General features: G+C 37.5%; 1 protein-coding gene across 1 annotated transcript in view; it reads right to left on the reverse strand.

Annotated features, from left to right (window-relative positions):
• The window catches only part of DNAH8 (dynein axonemal heavy chain 8), a 358,656-nt gene that overhangs the window by 279,980 nt on the left and 55,792 nt on the right, over positions 1 to 22,884 (reverse strand). Inside the window, exons 12-17 of the mRNA XM_074332879.1 lie at positions 19,439 to 19,585; positions 6,848 to 7,045; positions 4,572 to 4,648; positions 3,121 to 3,220; positions 2,161 to 2,280; positions 704 to 839 (exon numbers count right to left, since the gene is read on the reverse strand). Coding sequence (XP_074188980.1) covers positions 704 to 839; positions 2,161 to 2,280; positions 3,121 to 3,220; positions 4,572 to 4,648; positions 6,848 to 7,045; positions 19,439 to 19,585 — 778 coding nt within the window. The remainder of the gene's footprint in view (positions 1 to 703; positions 840 to 2,160; positions 2,281 to 3,120; positions 3,221 to 4,571; positions 4,649 to 6,847; positions 7,046 to 19,438; positions 19,586 to 22,884) is intronic.

Below are 22,884 nucleotides of genomic sequence, written 5' to 3' on the forward strand. Positions count from 1 at the left end.
GGGGACACAGTTAGGGTTCCCCCAAGCTTATGGGTAAGAACTTAAGGATAAGGTGGGACAAAGCATAACCACGGTTGAGCCCAACAATAACAACACTTCAGATGATGCCCCCACAGATGGATGATGGCTTAGAACCACCATCGCCCCACCTCACACTTCACTGACCCATGTCTTAGCACCCCTCGCAGGTACTTAGACACAGGCCTAATACACTTAATTTACTGGAGCTCAACATTGAAGTTAAATTCAGCTATAGAAAAAGAAAGAGAGGAAGGGAGGGAGGGAGGGAAAATGGAAGGAGGGAGGGAGGCAGACCAGCAAGCTGCAATTCTTTCTCCCTTGATTGGGGCTAAGATTTCAATCTGTAACATGATAAAACTAAATATGAAAACTTTCCTATATCTATGGAGAAATGTCTACAAAGAGTCTTAACACTTCCTTTTAAATGCTGTTTTTCCAGGGAAGTCATAATCTAAGTATATCAACTTTAAGGTCATGACAATGTTTGCTTATAAAATCAGAGTGTTATTACTAACTGTAAAGAAATAAATAATTGTATCACCCCCAAATCTAAATTGAACCATCATAAGATTATATAAAAGGGATGTGAAACTTCTCCAGAACCATGAGCTCATTCAAACTCGCCTAACACCGCCCCCACCCCACCCCGCGCCTGCGCATCACCGCACAGCCCTCTACACACCGTACTGCAGCTGCGACATCTCTCTGACCCACGCCGTGTGATAGACCACCTCAAATTCCACCAGGACGTAGGAAATTTTGTTATACTGACGAATGATAGCTTTACCATCTGTATTTGACAAAATTTCTGAGTTTTTCTGTTTTTTAAGGGAAAAAGACTTATTTTTAAAAGACTGCTGCTTGTTTTCAAATCCAAATCATAAAGCTGCTTATATTTAAAATGGCATCAAATAATTATGCTACCCATTTAGATGTTTTCCTCAGAGTAAAACAGAGATGAGGAAGGCTATACGAGCTAGAGATGGAAGGAGGGAAACATTATCAGTAGAAAGGGAAAACCGGAAAAGGGAATACAGGACTTAACAAGAAAGGTCTCCAGCCCTGCAGCCAGACCCAGGCATTGAGAGTCTCTACCTCCAACTCTCTGTTCCTTCCCCACTTTTCTGGACAAGATACAATGGACTGATTTTCCTTGAACTTTGGAAAATTCAAAAGTTTGCAAATTCCAGCACCTCCCTCCCCCAAAATAAAGTAACCCTATATCAAAGAAGAGGAACGAAATTTATTTCTGTAAACATTGAATGTTTTATGTTGTGAATGGCATTAAGTCAGAAATGGAGCAACCTCTGCTCTGCCACTACAGAGCAACCAGTGATCAAGTGCCCATCCTGTCTCTTGTCTAAAGCCAGCATTTTCATTTTTTTTTTAATATTAAGAAAAGTAAAATAAATGACAGTCGCCAAACAAAAACCAAAAACTTAATATTTAATAATGCTTAAATAATGTTACTTGTAAGACTATTGCTTGGTAGTTATTTTGTTCCATATTTAGGTATAAGACACACACCAAGTAGGCTGTGTCTGCTTTGCTCCTGTCTTTTTAAAAAAACAAAGTAAAAACAAAACAAAATGCAAAAACAAAAAACAGAGCAGACAGACTGGCAATTTCAGAATGCTGACAAGGCCCGAGTATTCTAGTGTTTTTCAGAAATCTAATCCCCTTAAGGACACGGAGAATGAACATGCTTTATTACTCCCTTCTCTAGGTCTCAGTTCTTCATACAGGAATAGATGCTCCAAGGGTATCTCAACCTTAACTAATATATATCAGTGACTCATCTGTCCACACATAAAGGTAAGCCTCAGCGCTTGGCCTGTACTTTACTGTCTTCAAAACAATTATTTTTTAAAGCCTTTATAAAGTGTCCTGTATTGTTAAAACTCATAGAGTTATGAGATTCACCTCCTTAAATGTAACTGTAATTAAACGGGCTTATCTACCAAACATGAAAAAATTGCCTTGGTGTCTCTCAGGCATATTTATAAACTAATTTTTCTTCACCCAGTAAAAGAATTAGCTCTAACTACTTCCTTGGACACAAATATTACAGCATAAAATATAGTTCTTGTATTAAAAACCACCATAATCCACATATTGGAAACTTAACCATTGGCTTACAAAGAAATAGTTGATGGGCTCACTTATCCGACGATAGAGCTGTCTCACCCAAAGAATTTTTCCTGCTATAGGGGGCATGTTGCGAGCCAGAGGGGGATCATCTTTTTGAGAATGATAAAGCTGTAATTAAAGGTCTAGTATTAATGTCTGAAATTCAATACAATGGAAGAGGCAAAAAACAGAAAGCTACATTTGTATTGATGTTTAGCATTATTCCCATGTTTCGTACCGAGGAGGTAGGTAGTCAGTAAATATATAAATACACTTCAGAGATAATAACCTGAGGTTCAGAAACTACATTGTTTACAGTATATGACACTTAATCCTCTCTTAACCCTTATGTCCAATTACATGTTATTTTTTCTGCCTTTTTATCCCAAAGTTAAAGGAGATATTCAATAGCGAGAACACATTGCTACATTATATCTTCCATGATAGTCTTCAGAGCATATATTTCCACACATAAAAATATTAACTTAAATGGGCTTTCCTATACACACATGAATGCTGTCACACAAAGACAGTTCTTTTTTCTCATGTTTTTTAATTAAATGTATTGCGGTAACAATGGTTAGTAAAATTACAGAGGTTTCAAGTGTGCAATTCTTTAATACATCATCTATATATCACACTGTGTGCTCACCAGCCAGAGTCAGTTCTCCTTCCATCACCATATAGTTGACCCCCTTTACCCTCCTCTACCATCTCCCCTCTCCCCTTACTCTCTGGTAACCACTAAAGTGTTGAAAGACAGTTCTGAAGAGCAAAGGGATGTAAATGTGGGTGTCCAGTGACATACACTGTCAGCACCTTCCCACATAGAGAGGGGAGCACCAGAGCTACTTAGCAGTGAAAGGTTTGCTCCTGGAAAGCTTGGTACAAGATAATCATGGCAAATACTTTCGGAATACATTTCTTTTTGTACTAAAGTACGCTTCTATTTATAAACATGATACTTGCCTTCTTAATAGCTTCAAGTTCAGCCACGTAATACTGAAGAATACACTCAATTGTGTGATTTATTTCTAATTGAAGACAGGGAATGTTCAGCTTCTGGAATCTAAAAGTAATTGAAGGTGAGTAATTAAAAAGTAAATGAGAAACATACTTAAGAATTGCTGCAATCCTAAAAATCCATTCATTTAGTCATATGACAAATATTCATACCAGGCTTCATACATTTGCTAGGATACAGTGAAGAACAAGATAGGTGTGTGGTTCCAGCCCTCGTGGAGCCTACAGTTATCTTATGGGAAAGAGAGAGATCAGACAAGAGTTACATAAGTAATTATTTAAATTACAAGGGTGCCAGAAATGCGTGTAACAGGGAACCCAGCACCTCTGGGAAGTCAAGAAATACTTCCCTGAGAAATACTTCCCTGAGAAGTGACATTTAAACTGAGATTGAAAAGATGAGTGGGGAGTCGGCTTTGCAAAGATGGGAAGGGAGAACACTCATTATCCCTCTGTCAATATTAATGCTTATATGATTCCAAAATAATAATAATAATAGTCACAATAATAATGATGATTTTTGTCAGCCAAATATCACTTTCACTTAGAGACTAAGTGATACACAGGAAATACCAGAATCCAAATGTTCTGATAATAAAGTGAGTTAACACCAGCATACTATAGGTTAAAAAAAAAAAGGGCAAAGACAGAAAGAGAAAGGCAGAGACAGAGAGAGAAATCACCAAGAAAACAGTACCTGCCATCTGTCTGTACAGTACTATCACTTATCAAAATTATTTTGTCTGTTTTGACTTATGATGGTCTGTCTCATAAGGTAAGGTCTCACTGGTATTATCCATCAGAGAGACATGGAAGTATAGCAAAGCTGGGCCCAAGCCCAGATCCACTGGCTCTCAGTAGAGAGTTCCCAAAGGGTCCCTAACGTGGGTCATGAGCCCTCCCTCCTGGGAGAAAACAGCCCCTAGTCCAGCTTGTCCCCCTAATCTAGGCTTTCCTTCCCTTTAGGGGAGCACTGTTGTCGGGAGTGGTGGGAAAGGAAGCTACGGGAGCACTCACGAGGGAACATGGAAAGTTGAAGATCTACCACTCTTCATTTCACTTTCAGAAATCCTTTCAGTACACAGAATTAAACATTACTTGCTCCCTTTCCAATAACACCTATCAAATTAACTTCAAATATATTACATAGCTGGGGGAAAAAAACATGAAAAATATTTTATTTTCTCATTGAAAGACTTTCTGCTACCAAAAATATGCAATGAAAAATATCATATTTCAAATTTTTAACAGTCTGTTTAATGGTGATTGAAAGATTAATGTTTGTGAGTTTTAATGTTTGCCTAGGAGAGGTTTCCAAGAACATCTTATTTGAAATTGTATTTTCAGATATGGAGTTATCCCAAGTAGAAACTATACTGCCTAATAATTATAAATACCTTTGAAGCAGCTGAAGAGCCTGCTGAGAAGAGAAGATTTTTCCAAAAGTACTGTTCATAAATGCCTGTATTTGTACCTAAAATAAAACACTAATATTTAAATGACTTTTGACACTAAGGAAGAAATTCATTTTGTTTAACAATAATTAATTTTCCTACAGAATCAAAATAGCCTTCAGCACACCTACCATCTAAGCATCTAGAACTGAACTGTCCAGTATGGTGGCCACTGGTCACATGTGGCTACTGAACACTTGAAATGTCACTACTTGGAAGTGAGATGTGTTGCATATATAAAATATGCACTAGGTTTCACTTTTGTACCAAAGATAGGAATGTAAAATTTCTCAATGATTCTTATATTGATGACAAGTCAAAATGGTAATATTCTGAATTATGCTGGGTTGAATAAAGTATATTATTAAAATTAATTTCTTCTGCTTCTTTTAACTATTTTTCATACAATGGCTAGATACAATAAAATTACATGTGGTTTGCATTTGCTGCTTGTTATCTACTGGAAATTACTGACTAGAGAATTTATGAAAGGAGTGAACAGGCCTTACACCAAGCATATTTCTTTGGTATATTGAGAATTTCTAAGCATACTGCTAGAGCAATGTAATGACACTATAGACACCCAAGGTCAACAGGTGCCATTTTCCAACTCTGCTGCTCTCAGAAACCTCTTTAACATGAAGAAAACATTCCTTTGAGACCTGTACCATCCCAAGCGGTGAACTCCAAACTCCTGGTACCCAACCAATGGAACTGATGCACTCTTTGCAAGTTCCTTTCACTCACAGATTACACTGTTATGGTCTACTAATCTATACCACATCCACTACTCAAACATTGGGAAAGGAAGGCAAGCTAAAACACTGACAACTCTTTCAAAATATTAAAAAGTTAATATGGCCTCTAAATATACTGAAAGCTAAAGTTTGTATCTAAGACCACAGTAGAGCCTTTACAACATGTAATCTTTATTAAACAATCATAAAAATAATTTAATTTTAAAAATCCACATTCCCATCACCATGAAGATGTAATTCACAAATCTTTCTAGAAGCAAACTCTACCCTGCCCAACTAGCCAAACACTAAAAGTAATATCTAAAATATTAATTAATTTATAATAATATCAGAGTCTAACTTTCCAAAACTGAAAGGAAATATATGCCAAAAAGAAAAGGCAGTGTTATTAGAATTTTAGGATCTTTCTTATTTATATTGTCCAGATTACATGCAATATAGATTTTAAAGAATCTTTAAATAACACACACACACACACACACACACACACACACACACACACACACAGAGGGTGCCAAAAAAAATGTATACACATTTTAAGGAAGGAAAAAAACTGTATTAAAATTGTAATACTCAGTATATACTGATAACAAAAGATGAATACAAGTCATGTTTGACTTCTGCAATTACAAGAGGTGCTCAGACTGGTTACCATCAGTGTAATTTTAATACAGTTTTTTCCTTTCTTAAAATGTGTATACATTTTATGGCACCCTCTGTACACACACACACACACTTTTCCTCACCTACGTGGCAAAAATTTCAGACTCAGGCAGTGGAGAGAGTATATTCTTGTCCCTCCCTGTGTCTCCAGGATATTGTGCAGCAAAGAGGGGATCTCTCCCTGGGGCTAAACCTGGTTTTATAGTAGTTTTCAGTAAGGGAGTAACTGAGGTCATATAAATACAAAAGGTGAGAAAGACAGATGTTATATCTCACCAGACATATTTGTTAACTACCTTCATCCCTCCAGTGGCCCTGAGGCTCTGATAAACAGGACAAGGACCTTTAAGAGCTGTCCCCTAAACTGCAGAGAGAATATGGCCGTCAAGGGCAGGGCCAAGTGGAGAGTGACCCCCCCCTTCCTAATCTGTCCTCAAATCGTTTCACACTTGAAACAAAGAATAAGGATGACAAATATTCCCTCATTCTGGAAGAATGACATTGGCTCCTTGGCACAACAAAAATCGAATACAAATTTTAGTGTAAACTGAAAATGAATGCTAGCTACAATCGTCCTTTGGGTTTCTGGTTATTCACTGACATCTTTTATTGAATATGCTAATTTTTCATTTTTATAAAGGTGGAAAATATTTTGTGGACTACTTGAAAAATTATTCACACTAGGAAATATTTTTGATCAATTTGCAAGAGTAAGGTAATAAAAAATAAATATGTGAATTCCAGTATTATTGATTACATTTGAGCTTTACTAAAGTAAAAGTATGTATAATTACTTACCTCTAAAGCACTGATTTTTGCCATGAACTCTAAGAAATCTGTGTCAAATTCTGTCCTTCTTGGATCCAGGATGTCATATTGCTTTTTCTTAACCCCTTGATATATATTTTTGAATTTTATTGCCATAATATCTATTCCCTCTATGGTAGAATTACTCAAGGCTGAGAATGTTTGCACAACAGTTATCATTTCTGTAATCTTAAAAAGAGAAGTATTGTTTTATTTTACAAGTGGGATATTAGCACTCATCCCTAGAATAAGCTCTTAATGAATCATTGATTTAAAAAACAAACCAATAAACAGGTCCTAGACTCATTTAGGTAAAACCAACCAAAGGAGATAAAATAGATAAAATAGAAGACAAATCTCTGTCACTAATCAGTACTACTCTATTTAAGACAGATGGTGTTCTAAACTCTCCAGAGAGAGTTCACAACCTTTTTCAGAATTTGATCACTTTGTCTTTGAGAAGGAGGAAAAAAAGAATTGGAGTAAAAGCCCTTGGAGATGTCTACACAGCTTCATCCTTTTATTCTTGAGAATTTTCTGAAAATCACTTCACTGGATCACTGGACTCAGAAGCTTTACCAATCTTCTTGGCCTTCCCCTCACTATCCTTCTGATATGTCACACTAGCAGAAATCCACGTCTGTTTTCCCTTTCCCCTGCACTCAGGTGGGAAGGCCCAGAAGACTGAAGAATGACTGCCATCACTACTGACCCCTGAAGAGCTCTGGGAAACCCTCACAATGGACTTTAGTGCAGAAATGGCTGTACCCATCTCAATGTACCAACACCACCCACTGCACCAAAAAAAACTCTTTTCATGTTAACTGGCTACTCAGTTCCTTACTCTTCATCGATAATTCCCCATTTTGATTCCTGTTTTGGAGAACAATGCTCAAAGCTCTCCAGGGTGGGCCCATTTGTCCAATGGTCAAACAGAAAATAAAATGTTTCAAGGGAGCCCTCCAACTACTACACACCAAGAAGACAACACTACCAGTCCTTCTACAGAGCCAGCAGAATTCACATAAAGTCCTGCAAATGTCAACGCAAAATGACCATTTTCTGAGCAACTGTCATTCTTCTGCCACTATTTCCATACACTTCCAAAAACCATTGTCATCCTAGAAGCCAGTCCAAACCCTCAGGAAATACAGACCACCTGGAATTTATAGCATTTATGCTCTATATAAACATGAGAAATAGCTGGGTCTCCCACTAATACGTACACTCCATTCACCTTAAAAAACAAAAACAAATTTTAAAAAACACACTGAAGAACTAAACTACCTACCTGCTCTGTTTTTCTATCCCACTAAGACTGCCCTTTATCCTTTTTCCTACCACCTGACCCCAATGGCCAGAGACTGGGATGAAATTCCTGTCCCTAATATGTCCTCTATTTTGTCCATGGCTGGATGAGACCATCAAGAGGCAGAGAAAGCAGTCGGTGCCAAACTGAGCCACTGCCTCCCGCACCCCATGGCAGCAATGTAAAAGCCAATTACGGGAACCAACCAGGACCGAGCTCCTGCTAGTTTGTCCCGGCCTTGGCTTTGGAACCAGTCTCTCTTTATCAGCTTTTGACCCCTCAGTGTTGCCAAGCAAATTATAATCCCTTTTCTGCTCACCAACCTTGGCACCCTTTCCAGCTCTCACCATGTTACGATTCCCTCATCTCCACGTCATTAAGTCTCCCCCCAGCACTATGAGCTTCCCACCCCTTCACTTGTCTCCCACAAGGTGAGAAGAAAACAAAACTAAACTCTGGGACACATAAACATTCACCAAAATTTACATGGAAAGAAGAGGAAGAATCAGCAAAGAAAAGTGTACACACTTAATTCTGCCTCCTCAGCACAGACTAACACTCAATGCACCTCAAGTGTCCACCCACTAAAAACAAGGGTGCATTTTGGGCACCAAAAGCTGACACACTAGAACCTCCCTCACTTATTCAGTAATGATCCCCAATATCTCTGCCTAAATCTGAGGTCTCAGCTCTCCAACCCCAGTCTCAGTCCCGTCTATCCTTTGACTGTGCCTCTTGGTTACCCTGACATCTGAATCATACCCTTCCCAAATAGGCTCTGACTTAGCTTGTCCAGCTGACTCTCCTCTTCACTATTTAAGAATTCACAGGGGTACCCTAACAGTGGCCCCTACTGGGCCCCACTCATCAGGGAAAGCCCATTCAGGCAGCTCAGTAAGTATCTCTACAAGATTTTCACAAAATCATGGCCACACTTCAAGGTAAGTTGTATAGCCCATTCTTTGAGAGTCTGGACATCACGTCCACCACTCACACCTGGGAGAGATGCCAGTCAGCCGGAGACTTCCCGCAGGAGAGTTGGGATAACACACAAATTGAAGGCACCTCATGTAAGGCCTAGAGGTGCTGCATTAGCTCTGGTTTCTGAGCCCTCGTGGAACAAGGGGTTTTGTGGATTTTTTAGTTTCAGGTGTACAAAACAGCATAGCGATTAGACACTGATACTACCTCACAAAGTGATAACCTCAGTAAGTCTATTACCCACCTGACACTGTACATAGTTATTTCAATATTATTGACTATCTTCCCTATGCTAGACTTTATATCCCTGTCACTGTTTTTCTTAATACTTGACATTCAGTATTATTTTACATTAGTTTCAGGTATACAGCATAGTAATTAGACATTTATATAATTTATGCAGTGATCTACTTGATGAGTCTAGTACCCACCTGGCACCATACATAGTTTTTATAATATTATTGACTATATTCCCCATACTGTATTTTACATTCCCATGACTCTTTTGTTAACTACCAATTTGTACTTCTTAATCCCTTCACCTTTCTCACCCAGCCCCCCCAATCCTCTCCCATCTAGTAACTGTCAGTTTCTTCTCTGTATCTAAATGTTTCTGTTGTATTTGTTCATTTATTTTGTTCTTTAGATTCCACATATAAGTGAGATCATATGGTATTTGTCTTTCTCAGTCTGAATTATTTCACCTAGCATAATTCCCTCTAGATCTATCCATGTTATCGCAAATGGTAAGATTTCACTCTTTTATTACGAATAGAATTGCCATATGACCCAGCAATCCCTCTCCTGGGTATCTACCCAAAAAATCTGAAAACATTTAGAGATAAAGACACGTGTGCTCCAATGTTCATTGCAGCTTTGTTTACGGTGGCCAAGACATGGAAACAACCAAAATGTCCTTCGATAGATGAATGGATGAAGAAGTTGTGGTATATATATACAATGGAATACTATTCGGCGGTAAGAAAAGATGATATAGGAACATTTGTGACAACATGGATGGATCTTGAGAGAGTAATGCTGAGCGAAACAAGTCAGACAGAAAAAGCAGAGAACCATGTGATTTCACTGATATGTGGTATATAAACCAAAAACAACAAAAGAACAAGACAAACAAATGAGAAACAGAAACTCATAGACACAGACAATAGTTTAGTGGTTGCCAGAGGGTAAGCGGGGCGGGGGTGGGGGTGGGAGATGAGGGTAAGGGGGATCGAATATATGGTGATGGAAGGAGAACTGACTCTGGGTGATGAACACACAATGGGATTTATAGATGATGTAATACAGAATTGTACACCTGAAATCTATGTAATTTTACTAACAATTGTCACCCCAATAAATTTAATAAAATAAAATTTAAAAAAAAAAAAGAAAAGATTTCACTCTTTTTAGGGCCTAGTAATATTCCATTGTACATATATACCACCAAATCTTTATCCAGTCATCCATTGATGGACATTTCAGTTGTTTCCATATCTTGGCTATGTTAAATAATGCCACAGTGAACATAGGGGTGCATATATCATTTCGAATTAGTGTTTTGGTTTTCTTTGAATAAATCCCCAGGAGTGGAATTGCTGGGTCATAAGGTAATTCTATTTTTTATTTTTTGAGAAACCTCCATACTGTTTTCCACAGTGGCTAAACCAATTTGCAATCCCACCTACAGTGCACAAGTGTTTCCTTTTCTCCACATCCTCACCAACAGTTGTTGTTATTTTACTGACAATAGCCATTGCGACAGATGTAAGGTGATATCTTATTGTGGTTTTTATTTGCATTTCTCTGATGATTAGTGACACTGAGCATCTTTTCATGTCTACTGGCGATCTCTATGCCCTCTTTGGAGAAATGTCTATTCAGGTCCTCTGCCCATTTGTTAATTGCATTGTTTGGTTTCTTGGTGTTGAGTTGTATACTTTCTTAAATTATTATTACTTTGGACATTAACCCTTATCATATATATCACTGAATATATTCTCCCATTCAGTAGGATGTCTTTTTGTTTTGTTGATGGTTTCCTTTGCTGTGCAAAAACTTTTTAGTTTGATATATTCCCATTTGTTTACTTTTTCTTTTGTTTCCCTTCCCTGAGGAGATACATCAGTAAAAATATTACTAAGCATAATGTCTGAGAGTTTGCTGCCTATGTTTTCTTCTAGGAGTTTTATGGTTTCAGGTCTTACATTTCAGTCTTTAACCCATTTTGAGTTTATTCATATGGAGAAAGAAGATGGTCCAGTTCATTCTTTTGCATGCATCTGCCCAGTTTTCCCAGTATCATTTATTGAATAGACTATCTTTACCCCAGTGTATCTTCTTGCTCCTTTGTCATATATTAAATGACCATATAGGCATGGATTTTTTTTCTAGGCTCTGTATTCTGTTCCATTGATCTATGTGTCTGCTTTTACGCCAATACCATGCTGTTTTGATTACTATGGCACGTAGTATAGTTAAGGTAGCGTGCTACCTCCGGCTTCATTCTTCTTTCTCAAGATTGCCGTGGTTATTCGGGGTCTTTTATGGTTCCATATAAATTTTAGGATTATATGTTCTAGTGAAAAATGCCATTGGTATTTTGATAGGGATGCAATGAATCTATATATTGTTTTGGGTAATATGGACATTTAAACTATATTAATTCTTCCTATCCATGAGCATGGTATATGCTTCCATTTATTTGTATCTTCTTTAATTTCTCTCTTCAATGCCTTAGAATTTTCTGAGTACAGGACTTTTATTCCTTGGTTAGATTTATTTCTAAATATTTGTTTTGCAATTATAAATGGGATTGGTTTCTTAATTTCCCTTTCTGGTAATTCATTATTGGTGTATAAAAATGCAACTGATTTCTGAATATTAATTTTGTATCCTGCTACTTTACTAAACGCACTTATCAATTCTAATAGGTTTTTGGCCGAATCTTGGGTGTTCTCTGCATATAGTATCATGTCACCTGCAAATAATGACAGTTTTACTTCTTCCTTTCCAAGTTGGATGCCTTTTATTTCTTTTTCTTGTCTGATTGCTGTGGATAGGACTAACAAGTCTATGTTGAATAAAAGTGGTGAAAGTGGACATCTTTGTCTTGTTCTCATCTTAAAAAGAATGCTTTTAGCTTTCCCCATCAAGTACGATGTTAGCTGTGGGTTTGTCATATATGGCCTTTATTATGTTGAAATATGTCATATGTGTTCCCACTTGCTGGGAGTTTTTATCATAATGGGATGCCAAATTTTGTCAAACACTTTTTCTGTACCTATTGATATGATATGATTTTTAATTTTTAATTTGGATTATGTAGTGTATGAAGTTAATTGATTTATGAATATTAAACCAAACTTGCATGCCAAAAATAAATACCACTTGATCGTGGTATATGATCTTTTTAATGTATTGCTGAATTCAGTTTGCTAATATTTTGTTGAGGATTTTTGCATCTATATTCATCAGAGATATCAGCCTATAACTTTCTTTTTTTTGTAATGTTTTTGTCTGGGTTTGGGATCAGGCTGATGGTGGCCTCATACAATGAGTTTGGGAGCCTTCCCTCCTCTTGAGTTTTTGGAATAGTTTGAGAAGAATAAATGTTAATTCTTTTTTTGAACGTTTGGCAAAATTCACCTGTGAAACCATCTGGTCCAGGACTTTTGTTTGTTGGGAAATTGTTGATTACTGATTCGATATCATTAGTAGTAATCAGTTAAGATTTTCTGTTTCTTCTTGATTCAGCCTTGGAAGACTGTATGCTTCTAGAAATTTATCCATTTCTTCCAGATTGTCCAATTTGTTGGTATATAATTGCTTGTAGTATTTTGTTTAAATTTTTTGCATTTCTGTGCTGTTTGTTGTAACTTTTCTTTCATTTCTGATTTTATTTATTTGGGTCCTCTCTCCTTTTTCCTTGATGACTCAGCTTAAAGGTTTATCAATTTTGTTTATCTTTTGAAAGAACCAGCTCTTGGTTTCACTGATCTTTTGTATTGTTAAGCCTCTATTTCATTTATTAAGTTGGTGCAAAAGTAATTGTGGTTTAAAAGGTGAAAAACAAATGGAAAAACCACAATACTTTTGCACCAATCTAACAGTTCCGCTCTGATCTTTATTTCCTTCCTTGTATTCACTTTGGACTTGTTTGCTATTCTTTTTCCAGTTCCTTTAGGTGTAAACTTAGATTGTTTATTTGCCATTTTTCCTGTTTCTTGAGGTAGACCTGTATTGCTATCAATTTCCCCCTTAGGACAGCGTTCACTCTCTCCCATAGACTTGGGGTCATTGTATTTTCATTTTCATTTGTCTCAAGGTATCTTCTGACTTCTTCCTTAATCTCATTTTCAATGCATGAATTGTTTAGTATCATGTTATTTAGTATGTTTGTGTGTTTTTCAAGTTTTTTGTAATTGATTTCTATTTTCATACCATTGTGGTCAGAGAAGACATATGATATTATTTTAATCTTCTTAAACATATTGACTTGTTTGTGGCCTAACATGTGATCATATTGGAAAATATTCCAATATGTCATTCAATATTTGTTATATATATTAACGTGCTCCTGTGTTGGCTGCATAGATGTTTACTAGAATGATGTCCTCTTGGTGGATTGATCCCTTTGTCATTATGTAATGTCCTTCTTTGTCTCTTAGTATAGTCTCCATTTCAAAGTCTATTTTTTCTGATATAACTATTGCTACCTCAGCTTTTATTTCCCATTTCCATTTGCATGAAATATCTTTTTCCATCCCTTTACGTTCAATCTGTGTGTGTCTTTCAATCTAAGGTGGGTCTCTTATAGACAGCATTTATGAATGGGTCTTGTTTTCTTATCCGTTCAGTCACTCTGTGTCTTTTGATTGGAGCATGTAATCCATTTACATTTAAAGTGATTACTCATAGGTAGTTATTGCCACTTTTCTGTTCATATTTTTTATCTTCTGTTTGTTTAATTTCCCCCTTCTTCTTCTTCTTCTTCAAGAAGTCTCTTTAACATTTCTTGTAACACTGGGTTGGTGGTAATGAATTTTTTTGGCTTCTTTTTGTCTGGAAAGCTCTTTATCTCTCCTTCAATTTTAAATGACAGCCTTGCTGAGTAGAGTAATCCTGGTTGTAGGCCCTTGCTTTTCAGCACTTTGAGTATTTCCTGCCACTCTGTTCTGGCCTGCCAAGTTTCTGTTGAGAAATCAGCTAATAGTCTTACGGGAGCTCCCTTGTAGGTAACTAATTGTCTTCTCTCTTGCTTTTAGATTCTCTCTTTGTCTTTAACCGTTGCCATTTTAATCATAATGTGTCTTGGTGTGAGCCTCTATGCATTCATCTTGTTTGGGACTCTCTGCACCTCCTAGCCTAATATGTCATTTTCCTTTACCAGGTTAAGGAAGTTTTCAGTCATTATTTCTTCCAATATGTTCTCCATTCCTTGCTCCCTTTTATCTCTTTCCTTATGATGCAAAGGTCGTTATGCTTGATGTTGTCCGGGAGGTCCCTTAAACTATCTTCATGTTTTTTAATTCTTTTTTCTTTTTTTGTTCCTATTAGGTGTTTTCTGCTACTTCATTTTGTAAATAGCAGATTCGATCCTCTGCTTCATCTAATCTGCTGTTGTTTCCTTCTAGTATATTCTTCATTTCAGTTATTGTATTCTTTATTTCTGACTGGTTCTCTTTTACGGTTTCTTCTGTCCTTCTTTATGCTTACTATCTCTTTGTTGAAGTTCTAAGTTCCTTAAGCATGCTTATAACAGTGTTTTAAACTCTGTGTCTGATAGGTTGGTTACCTCCATTTTATTTCTTTTTCTGGAGTTTTCTCCTGTACTTTTATTTGGGACATGTTTCTTTTTTTCCTCATTCTGGCTGCCACACAGTGTTTGCTTCCATGTATGAGGTAGGTCTCCTATGTCTCTCAGTCTTGCCAGGTGGCCTTATGGAGTAGGTGTCCAATGGCACAATCTACCTGGTCACCTGGACTGGATGCTCCAGGAAGTGTCTCTTGTGTGTGTGATGTGTCTTCTCCTGTTGTTATTGAGCCTTGACTGCTTTTGGCACTTTACTGGGTGGTACTGACTCTTAGGCTGACTGGCTGTGAGGATTGGCTATGCCCACAAAATATAAGCTGCTGTGTAGGGGCTGACCCTTCAGAAGGGGATTTGTCCCAGCAGGTTCTTATGCCTGTTGGGACCACCTTTTGGGTGTGCCACTTGTGGGGCCAATTCGGTAGTGCTCTGGTGTGGTCTGAGGCTGCGGTATGGGTATGTTGTTTCTAGTGCCTCTTGGGAGGGGCTCCCATGCAGGTCAATTTTAGCCTTGCTTCTGACCAGCCTGGGGCTACCTGCTACCAAGGCTGTATGCAGTTGGTTGCTGCCTGCAATGGACCTGGAGGTGTATGCCGGTGTCCTTGCTGTGAACCAAGGCCAGCTGCCACCAGAATTGGGCCTCGGTCAGCTTAGCAAAAGGCCCAGGGCCCCCACTAGGCCTGTTGCCACCTGCGGGCTGACCATAAGGCTCAGCTGCTGAAAGAGTCTCATTAGGTGCACGGACCAGTTTGGCTGACCTGGTGTTGACAGTATCCCTGGTGATGTCACGTGAGTTAAGTGGGGTGGGGTCCCAGGGAGTAACTGGGTGTGGCCAGTGGTTTTCACAAAGTTAATGCAGATTTACGTTCTGCACCAGCACTGAGCCTGTGGCCACCCCACAAAATGCCCTGAGAATACTGAGGCCAGCCATCACTCACCTTGGCCTGCAGAACCCTAAGAGCTGCCCAACAAAGGCTGCAGCAGAAGCTAGGGCTAACTGACCACCACCAAAAGTTCTCCAGGCTGCCACAGGCCGTCTGCTGCTGTAAAATACTTTCACAGTTTGGGGGTGAGGCTGGCTACCCAGGAGCTGAGAGTGCCCCCTCACTAGCTAGGCATGGCAGGGTCCAAAGGAATCACCAAGGATTTTACCAGACCAATGAGGTCTCAGATTTGGTCTTTTGAGGGAGGGTTCAACACAGGACACATGGTGCCCTCATGTAGGCAGGTTCTACACAGGGATAATGGCAGCTGTCTCTCTAGCCCTCGCCATTAGCCATACAGCTCAGTCTTTCCCTGTATGTCTCTGGAGTCTCTCAAGTTGCTGCCTCTACGCCAGAGCCAAGGGTCAGTGCTTGCAAGTGAGTGAGTCTGAGCACAGGCCCTTGAAGAGAACATCTGGGTTTCCAGCTGCTTTCCATCTCACTGAGATGGACAATGGAATCCTTGTTGATTTTCACTGCCAGATGTTTTGGAGACTCCTCTTCCCAGCACAGGACCCCTGGGGTGGGTGGCCCGGTATGGGTCTGGGACCCCTCACTCTTCAGTGGGACCTCCCCTGCTGAGGTGTCCCTCCCGGTGCTCAACTACTATGTTTAGATATGAGGTCAGCCCATTTTGTGTCTCTACCCCACAAACCAGTTTCAATGTGGCCTCTTTTTTATATCCTTAGTTATAAGGGTTCCATTCAGCTAGTCTGCAGATGATTCTTGAGGTTGATTGCTCTATAATTATAATTTTAATGTGATCCTGGGAGGTGGCAGGCACAGCCCTGACCTATTCTGCCATCTTGAACCTTCTCCTCTGCATGAGGTTCTTCAGACTAAAGTAAAGGCAGGGCTTCTCCAGAGGTGGGGCAGGGGAAGTAGCTAATGCATTTGGCCATTACTGCCCACTCCTAGCATCAGGAATGCTTGGGCTGCTATGTCACAAATGGATGCCCATGATGCCCAGCATTAGAGCTGCCACAAAGATCTTTATTGCTAATGGGTTAACCATTAAGTTCCAGCCCTGAAACTTTATCAAGCATAAAAGTGTACCCAAGTTGGCTGGGATTCTGGCTCCTGGATAAAATATGGGTAACTAGGACCCACCTCCAGGTTTTTGTGGATTCAAAAACATTAAGTGCCTTTGTGGGCAATGTCCTGACCAATAAGGCCTATTTATTAATTTGACCTATGCCATAATTCTTCTGATTTTATATGTGCTCCCTAAGAAATCCCTGTTGTTCACAAAACAGCCCCATACAATAGTTTCCTAGATATGGCACCAAAAGTATAAGCAACAAAAGAAAATTTTGATAAATTAGACTTGATCAAAATTAAAAGTTATCACACTTTAAAGGATACCATTAAGAAAGTAAAAATATAATTCAAAGAATGGGAGAATATATTTGCAAATCATTTATAATAAGGGACTTACACCCAGAATATATAAATAACAATAAAAATACAAATAACTAAATGTAAAATGTGGAAAAGACTTGAATAGAAATTTCTCCAAAGAACTACAAATGGAAAATAAGCACTTGAAAAGAATTCAACATCATTAGTCATAAGGGAAATACAAATCAAAACCACAGTGAGATATTACTTCACGTCATTAGGATGGCTAAATTAAAAAAGACAGATAATAACAAGTATTGACAAGGATGCAGAGAAATTGGAGCCCTCATAAATTGCTTATGAGAATGTGAAATGCTACAGCTACTTTGAAAAACAGTTGGGCAATTCCTCAAAAAGTTAAACATGGACTTGCCACATGGCCCAGCAATTCCTCTCTTATGCATATACTCCAGAGGAATGATAATGTATGTCCATACAAAAATGTGCACTGAAATGTTCACAGCAGCATTATTCATAATAGCCAAAAAGTGGAAACAACCCAAATGTCTATCAACTAATGAATGGATAAATAAAATATGGCATACCCAAACATAGATTATTTAGCAATAAAAAGGAATGTAACAACATAGATGAACCTTGAGCATTATACTAAGTAAAAGACGTCAGTCACAAAAGAACACATATCATAGAATTCCATTTATATGAAATGTCCCAAATAGGTATGGTACATCTATAGAAACAGATTACTGGTTGCTTAGAGCTGGGTAGAGGGGGGAAATGAGGTATGACTGCTAGTAACTAGGTTTCTTTTAGTGAAAATAAAAATATTTTAAACTTAGATTGTAGTAATGGTTGCATAACCCTGTGAATATATTAGAAAATGTTGATTTGTATACTTTAAATGAGTGAATTGTATGGTATGTGAATTATAGCTCAACAAAACTGCTAAAGAAACAAATGAAAAACAGCCCGACAGAAGTATGTATGAAAGACCACACTCAGTAACTTGGCTCTCTTTCGCATTCATATTTTCCTATCCTGGCTGTGTCAGGGGGTTACAAATGAAGAATAGGGTTCTGGACACATCTAATAAATGTGTCCTTCAACCTATGCAACTTCCAACAAATGATGAATGGGATCCTAAATACTACCAGGACCTAAGGAGTTGGCAGGATGGTGGAGAAGTGGGGAGGGTGGTACCTAAATGGTATCTTTATAGAGTTTGCAAAGGCTGACTCCAAGAAGCCTGTGGTATGGGCTGCCCTATATGCCCTGAAAAAAATATCACTCTTCCCCAGCCACTCTTCATAAATGAATCAAAGGTGCAGAATTTTCTAACCTATGGCTGCCCAGCAAAGACATCATCCACACAATGTTTGTGTATACACCCTATATACTGGCCTAGAAAGAGAAGGTGCCTATACATCCAGATATGACAGGACTACTGGTTCTGAACCCAGACTACCTGGGTTCTGCCAGGTATTGCAGGTATTTAATCTAACATTTGTTCTTGGCATAATACAGTGATTAAGAGCAGAGGCGTTTAAATTCAAACTCCATAGGTAGAGGTAATATTGAGGTCTTGAGAAAGGTAAAAGTTTGTAATAGCTTTTGTGTGACTGGCAGAATCAGGAATAAAGAAATAAGTTATAATAAAGTACAGTGAGTAATATCAAATGAGTCATAGCAATAGTGACACAAGAGATCTGGAACAACAGTTCTTAACAACACTACCATGTTTCCCGGAAAATAAGACTTAGCCGGACAATCAGCTTTAATGTATCTTTTGGAGCAAAAAGTAATATAAGACCCAGTCTTATTTTACTATAATATAAGACCAGGTCTTACATGATATGATATGATATGATATGATATGATATCATATGATATGATATGATATGATATGATATGATATGATGATATGATATACGATATGATATATGATATGATATGATATAATGTAATATAACATAATATAATGTAATACCAGGTCTTATATTAATTTCTGCTCCAAAAGACACATTAGAGGCTGATTGTCTGGCTAGGTCTTATTTTCGGGGAAACACAGTATGTAAAGCACTAAATAACCAGAAAGGTGTGGTTGGGTGTGGGTACTGCAAATGCACAATGCTTACCTTCTCCAGTCTTTTGCAGAAAGCTTCAAATTTTCCAAATATGTACATTTCTGAAACCTCGAAAGATTTTTCCCCTGAGGATTCTAAAATCTGTTTTCTTGTTTTGTGAAAAGATGTCTGATATTCCTTGAACAGAAAAATACAGTCCTGTGAAAAAATTAAAAATGGGGGAGAAAGAGTGGTGAGACATTTGTTCAGGAGTCCAAAATTCAAAAATTCTATCCTTACATCAGCCTCTCAACAGGGACTATTGCTGTCAACATCAAAAAGTCAAGTTCTCTGCCTAAATATTGAAAGGCCTATGAAAATATTTTTTTATTTACATCATATTTTCATTTTCTTCATTCTATCTTCCCTTAACTCTCATCCTTATCAAAGTATGGCATACACTATTTTACATATTCTTAGCTAATTAAACTCCCAGGAGGCCAGAAATTATCTATTGATTCTATCTATCTATTATCAATCATCTTAGTTGGCATCTGTCTTTTAATAAGAATTTTTTATATGCATGTATATAAAACATTAATACTCTGCAATACTAATTTATCATTCAAACATCATTTCTCCACAAGGAGATCATAAAGTCTTTGAAGAGTGCATTGCTGAAATTCTAATATTTGACTACAGCAATACCATTGGCTGGCTCCACCAAGCTAGTGAATCTATTAGAAATAAAAAAGAGGACATGCTTACTAAAGTCCAACAGGAATTCACTGTCATGTCAAGCTAACATTTTTTTAAAAATCATTTCAAAAAATGTTAAACTTTTTCAAAGTCGCCAATGGACAGTTGAATCTTTATCATAATGTCATCTCTCTGGTTCTGACTCTTCCCCGTATAAGAATCCTTGTGATTACAACACAGATGAACCTTGAAAACATTATGCTAAATAATTGGGCCTACTTAGATAGTACAGTATACTCTCCTCATCTCAAGGTCAAGTGATTGGCACCTTATTTCATCTGCAACCTTAATTCCCCCATCATTTAACAAAACATATTCATGGTTCTGGCAATTAGCATGTGGACATTTATTTCTGCCTATTACAGCCACTAAATCAGAATTTTTGAGTGGAACTCAGGACTCCATATTTTTAACAAGTTCCCCAGTGATTCCTATAAACATTCAAATTTGTGAATAATTGACCTCATACCTATTTCTAACTATGACACATCCATCCTTTATCTCAATACCTAAAACATTACTGTTCTGTCTTCAGGGTCCCTGATTTTTCACTTATTCAACAAAAGTTTATCAGTATCTACCATGTGTCAGGAACTACTTGAGCTGCTAGGATTATAGATAAGATCCCTACTCTCATAAAATATACTGTCTAACTGGATGGTACCTTCCTCTTCACTAACCAATTCCTTCATGTTGGACAATAACGTCTTTTTTTTTTTCCATTTTTATTGGGGAATATTGGGCAACAGTGTGGTTTTTCTAGGACCCCTCAGTCATTGTCCTTCAATCTGGACCCATCAGTCGATGTCCTTCAATCTAGTTGTGGAGGGCGCAGCTCGGCTAAAAGTCCAGTTGCCGTTTTCAATCTTTAGTTGCAGGGGGCGCAACCCACCATCCCATGCGGGAATTGAACCAGCAACCTTGTTGTTAAGAGCTCGCGCTCTAACCAACCGAGCCACTTGGCCACCCCTCCGGAAGCTCAGTGGTGGCTGGTTGTCTTCAATCTAGTTGTGGAGGGTGCAGCTCACTGGCCCATGTGGGAATCGAACTGGCAACCCTGTTGTTCAGAGCTCACGCTCTAACCAACTGAGCCATCTGGTCGCCCCTAGAGAATAATGTTTTAAATAACAATTCTCATTTCCTTCAATTCACCTGAAAATTAATTCATAAACACTATATAATAAAAGTTTCCTGAAAAAATCAGATCTAATAAAAACCACATTAAACTACAAATCAAAAAAACCAAACTTCCATTTCTAGTTCAGTAAGTAAATATCTAGTGACCTAAAGGATATTTTTTAAATTATGAGACTAAATTGCTAAATTCTATGTGAAGAGTTCTGGTTCCTGCCAACTGATTATCTTGGGGGGAGTGATTTCTGACTCCTACCTCAAAAATTAACCCTGGAAAAACACATTTTGCGGTGTATAATGCATGCCCACATTTTGGGCCCAATCTTTCAGGGAAAATATCTTTCACTTTAATTTTTTAATTCAAATGTTTATTTGTTTATATTCAGATACTTGTTTTTTGTATTACGAAGGAATTTTAGCATTTATTTTTTAACATATAATGGTACAAGAAATTTTATGTAATAATTACAAAACACAAGAAAAGATACAAGGTACAAGAAATTTTATGTACCAGTAACAAATTTATGGCATTTACACATCATAGGTGGCCAATAACTCTTCCTGGTTGCAAGTTCATCCTAAGTTCAACAAAACTGATTATCGTATTACAGGATATTATTTTGCATACAGACATAGTTATTGATTTCTAAAGTTATACTTTTAACTCATAAACATAAATAAAAGAATTACAAACATTTATATAAATACGGAATTAGTCCTACCAATATACAACGTGCATCCTTATTTTTCCCTCACAAATTTAGGCAAAAAAGTGCACATTATAGACAGCAAAACACGGGTATACAGGGTAACACAGAATTCAGCAAGTAACAGTAACACAACAACAGAAGCAAGACACTGCTGGGAAGACAATGGGTTGTTTTGAATCTGGAGATAGGGTGAACAAAAACCATTACGAAAACAAAGATAAATAAAATAAAATACATCTTTATTGAATAAAAGGACATATTAAAAAATAAGATAAAGATCAGTAAGAGAATATTATCAAAAATATGCCAATAAATTACAAAATTTAGACAAACTGGAGAATTTCCTCAAAAATATAAATTTATCAAAATTAGCTGAGTAATAAATTCAAAGTATAGTGAAATAGTTCACTTTTTAATGAATCAGTAATGTAATTGCAAAGTAATATGGTAAGAGATTAATATCCAGGATATATAAAGAACTATAATTCAACAACAAAACAACCAACCCAGTTCAAAAATAGGTAAAGGATTTGAATGCACATTTCTCTGAAGAAGATATACAAATACCCAATAAACATATGAAAAGATGCTCAACCATCACTAGCCATTAGGAAAATGTAAATCAAAACCACAATGAGACACCACTTTATATCCATCAGGATGACTATTATTTTAAAAAATGGAAAATAACAATCATTGGCAAAGATGTGGAGAAACTGGAATTCTCCTGAATTGCTAGCGGGAATGTAAAATGGTGCGGCCACTGTGGAAAATAGTTTGGTGGATCCTCAAAAAATTTAATATAAAATTACCACATGGTCCAGCAATTCCACTTCTAGGTATATAACAAAAGAAGCAGGAACTTACACAGATAATTGCACACCAATGTTCATAGCAGCATTATTCACAATAGCT

This window comes from Rhinolophus sinicus, linkage group LG05, assembly GCF_036562045.2.
Source record: "Rhinolophus sinicus isolate RSC01 linkage group LG05, ASM3656204v1, whole genome shotgun sequence".
In the NCBI taxonomy this organism is placed as follows: domain Eukaryota; kingdom Metazoa; phylum Chordata; class Mammalia; order Chiroptera; family Rhinolophidae; genus Rhinolophus; species Rhinolophus sinicus.